At 37.5% G+C, this 4,158-nt stretch overlaps 1 protein-coding gene across 1 annotated transcript; it reads left to right on the forward strand.

Annotated features, from left to right (window-relative positions):
* The first annotated feature begins 1,214 nt into the window (after positions 1-1,214).
* Positions 1,215-2,457, forward strand: CXCL11 (C-X-C motif chemokine ligand 11). The gene is made up of 4 exons (XM_007455441.1): positions 1,215-1,290; positions 1,886-2,012; positions 2,121-2,193; positions 2,416-2,457. Exons 1-4 carry the CDS (start codon positions 1,230-1,232, stop codon positions 2,455-2,457), a joined length of 303 nt encoding a protein of 100 aa, XP_007455503.1. The 5' UTR covers positions 1,215-1,229.
* The last annotated feature ends 1,701 nt before the right edge of the window (positions 2,458-4,158 follow it).

Genomic DNA, 4,158 nt, shown 5'->3' on the forward strand with positions numbered 1-4,158 from the left:
CCTGGAAATTACCCCAAATATAGAGAAACGTATTCAAGAGTTACTAGATGGTCACAAATACGTAAGGTGCCCACTTCATTGCAAAACAGATCCTTTTATGAGCAGCATCTGTGTGAAGAGTTTGCCTGGCTCAATGCTAAGGGCAACCCAGGTTCTGGGCGAATCCTCGTTGAATGAATCACAGTAGGGAATTTATATATATATATATATATATATGTAAAAATTGTTAAACATGCAAAAAGAAATGTATATAAATTCTCCTGTTTAGGAGACTTCTTCAGACGTGCAATTATAGTCAGCAAAATATAAATAAGGTGAAATAAAAGGTCGTTTGATGTCAAATAAAATAGGCCTTACATGTAAGAGTTTGGACTTAAAAGCAAAAGTATATATATATTTTTACTTTATTTATTTATTTATTTGGCTGTGTTGGGTCTTCATTGCTGCACTCAGGTTTTCTCTAGTTGCAGTGAGCGGGGGTTACTCTTCGTTGCAGTGCACGGGCTTCTCATTTCGTGGCTTCTCTTGTTGCGGAGCATGGGCTCTAGGGCATGCAGGCTTCAGTAGTTGTGGCGCACAGTCTCAGTAGTTGTGGTTTGCGGGCTCTAGAGCACAGACTCAGTAGTTGTCAAGCACGGGCTTAGTTGCTCTGCAGCATGTGGGGTCTTCCTGGACCAGGAATCGAACCCATGTCCCCTGCATTGGCAGGCAGATTCTTAACCACTGTGCCACCAGGGAGGTCCAAAAAATTATAATTTTTTAAAAGAATTGTTCTTTTATATAGTTATGTGAAGGATGGAGAGTGAAAGGACTGAATATAGGAAGACAATATTCCTGAATGGAAGAATGAATGGCAATCAGAATTTCACTGCCCAGGGTAGTCCAATAATTAAATACATTTCTAGGAAATGCTACCTTAAGGCTGGTTCCCATGTGGGTGTACTCTATTCTGTATTTATACAGCACTTTACTATCTACAAAGCGCTTTCACATTCGTATTACTTTCAACCCTGTGACAAAAGGAAGGGACAGTAATATTTAGATGAGAACAAAATAGAAACTATTGGAAAAAAGGAACATGACTCAAGGAGGGAAATTCCTATTGCTGTAAGAGGATTGCTGGTGTATAAAATGCCTTATATATGCCAATTAAGACTTCTCTTCCATGATCAGCATTTCTACTCCCTCCAAGAAGAGTATCAAAGCCAAAGCAGCAGCAACAGACAAACATGAATATGAATGGCATGGCTACAGTCCTGGCTGTGATATTCTGTGCTACAATTGTTCAAGGTATATGGTACTTTTTTACTTCTCAGCCATAAATTTCTTTTCTAATGCTTCAAATGTCTTTTCTTCCACTTTTATCCTAAAAGATACAGTAAATTTTTATTTAACCTCACACATTAGAAGTTACTATAGGTTTGGCAGAGAATATTGCAAATGTTTAAAATACTAGAGATGATTATTTAAACTAGAGATGATCAATTTTTAATAGAATTTCTTATTTGGCTGCAAAATCTGGCAAGAGCCTTTAGCAATAGTTTTAAATGTCTGCTAAGAAGATTTTATATGAGATAATGTTATTAGCTTTCTGGAAAAATTCTTGAGCATAAAAGCAAGAGGCAAATAAGCTTGATCTCCAATAAACGTCTTTCATTCTTCCCCGTATTCTTTAATGGTTTGCTTACAAATTTAAAGAGGAGATCATCAACTTCTTACTTAAGCTCCTGTCTCAGTAACAGCAGAGTTGAGCGCTATTTGACAAATTACTATCTTTAGCCTTAATGAAAACCTGGTCCACATTCTTCAATCAAGGTTATACATAAATCATAGCTATATGATTGCAATCAGATGTATTAGTAACTGATGCTATGATCTGTTCTAGGCTTCCCCATGTTCAAAGTGGGACGGTGTCTTTGCACAGGCCCTGGAGTAAAAGCAGTGAAAGTGGCAGATATTGAGAAAGTCTCCATAATTTACCCAAGTAATAACTGTGACAAAACAGAAGTGATGTAAGTAATGGACTCACTCAAGATAACAATGGTGGTGGCTTTTTTGCTTTGTTTTTCTTATGTTTTTCCATTCAAAATTTAACACTGTTTTCGATCTTCCCTTAACAGTATCACCCTGAAAACACATAAAGGACAAAGATGCCTAAATACCAAGTCAAAGCAAGCAAAAGTTATAATCAAGGTAGGTTGCCAGATTACTTCCATTTTATAATGTTTTATCCAAGACAAATCTTTTGAAAAAATAAAATTGACAACTGCAGAATTGTTCTGCTATGATCCTGTGTAAATGTTTTGATAAGGGGTCTCTGGTTATAATTAGCTGTATGTTTTTGCATGTCAACTCCTAAATCACTGGGAAACAAGAACAGCCCAAGGTGGTAAAACTCTCATCTTCTCATTACAGAAAGCTGAAAGGATGAATTTTTTAAAATATCAAAAAGTATGAAGTCCTGGAAAGGAGGATTTGAAAACCTAGAACAAGTGTAACTGACTACCGACATGATAAGAATTCTGCAATAGGAAACTGACTTTCTCCTGCCTGTTGTAATGAACATTCATGCATTTCTAGGTTAGGAAACTTTCCAGGAGATTTGATGCTTGTAACTATTCTGCTGTGGCTATGAAAACATTTCTGTCTCTAAAAGTTATCTGCCTGTGTTTGACCTATATTTTATATTACAATATGTATTATTACTGAAATCAAGACCATGACTCATAAGTCAAAAGCATCCATGAACATTCCCTAAGTAATTTTTTATGCAAATCCACATTCCTTTTCCTAAAAATTGGAAAAAGTCCTTAAATGCCATCTTGTTTTATAAAAAAGGCTGTAATTCATGAAATGTACTATGAAGACAATTATAAGCTAAGGGTAACTGGTAAGAGTGCAAATATTTCATAACAGAATTAGTAGCTCTGGTCTTGATTTGATTTTTTTTTAAATTTATTTAATTTGTTTATTTTTGGCTGCATTGGGTCTTCGTTGCTGCGCGCGGGCTTTCTCTAGTTGCAGCGAGCAGGGGCTACTCTTCGTTGCGGTGCGCAGGCTTCTCACTGTGGTGACTTCTCTTGTTGCGGAGCATGGGCTCTAGGCGCATGGGCTTCAGTACTTGCGGCACGCGGGCTTCAGTAGTTGTGGCTCGTAGGCTCTAGAGCACAGGCTCAGTAGTTGTGGCGCACGGGCTTAGTTGCTCTGCGGCATGTGGGATCTTCCCGGACCAGGGCTCAAACCCGTGTCCCCTGCACTGGCAGGTGGATCCTTAACCACTATTCCACCAGGGAAGCCCTTGATTTTTTTTAACACCCTTTTTTTTCATTGAGATATTTTGAAGCAATTAGGATGTATGTGTTTACCCTGAATTTTGGTTTTATCTACTGTTATAAATTATACTAATGTTTTGAACACATTTTAAACATGAAATGCTTTTTTCTACCAAAGAAAAATGTTGAAATAAGTATATGTGCATATCTGACAATCACCTTTACTTTCTGTGATTCTTTTCCTTAGAAAAATACATATCTGATCTAGTTTAGTCATGCCTGTACTATAAAATTTAGAGATATCTATGATAGTTTCACTTTGAAAAGAAAATAATTTTTCTCTAATAAACTACCACAACCCTTCTTAAAACAGAAACAATTATATGTTTTCAAGAAATATGAGATGCCTTGAACAATTTTACCTTGTATTTCAAGAGGCATACAGCTACCTGTCATCACACAGAGTTGTTCTGAAATATATGTTAATGAGTAGTTGTGAAGGACAGCTATCTCTTTCTAAAGGGTCTTCCTAAGCTCAAACTCCTTTCTTACTCAGGGAAAATTTCTTATTATGTGAGCTTTGGTGGGAAGCCAAAAGGTAGAAGCCAAAGGAAGAAGTTCCTCCCTGGCAGCCAGAACAAGATCTCAGCCAGACCACTCCTACCCTAGACTTTGAAGTCCAGCTAGCACCGCAAAGAGGCTATCAGTAAGAAATATTTAAAGCGGCAGTAGTAACAGTGTAAGTCTGATAGTAGAGGCTTCCTAACACGTTCCCGTAGCATGACTTTGGCTACAGTCCTTCCCGCCACCTGGCACCCTTAGGTTTTGTATATTTTCCAAGTCTGATTCTTCAGTCTTCCGGTGGCTTCTTCAACTACCAATTCCT

Source organism: Lipotes vexillifer, unplaced genomic scaffold (genome assembly GCF_000442215.2).
Source record: "Lipotes vexillifer unplaced genomic scaffold, Lipotes_vexillifer_v1.1 scaffold749, whole genome shotgun sequence".
Classification (NCBI taxonomy): domain Eukaryota; kingdom Metazoa; phylum Chordata; class Mammalia; order Artiodactyla; family Lipotidae; genus Lipotes; species Lipotes vexillifer.

Coding starts and splice junctions, on each gene's coding strand:
- CXCL11 (XM_007455441.1), top strand. CDS start 1,230: ATGAATATGAATGGCATGGCTACAGTCCTGGCTGTGATATTCTGTGCT. Junction 2,013..2,120: donor TGTGACAAAACAGAAGTGAT/GTAAGTAATGGA, acceptor TTCCCTTAACAG/TATCACCCTGAAAACACATA. Junction 2,194..2,415: donor AAGCAAAAGTTATAATCAAG/GTAGGTTGCCAG, acceptor TTCTCATTACAG/AAAGCTGAAAGGATGAATTT.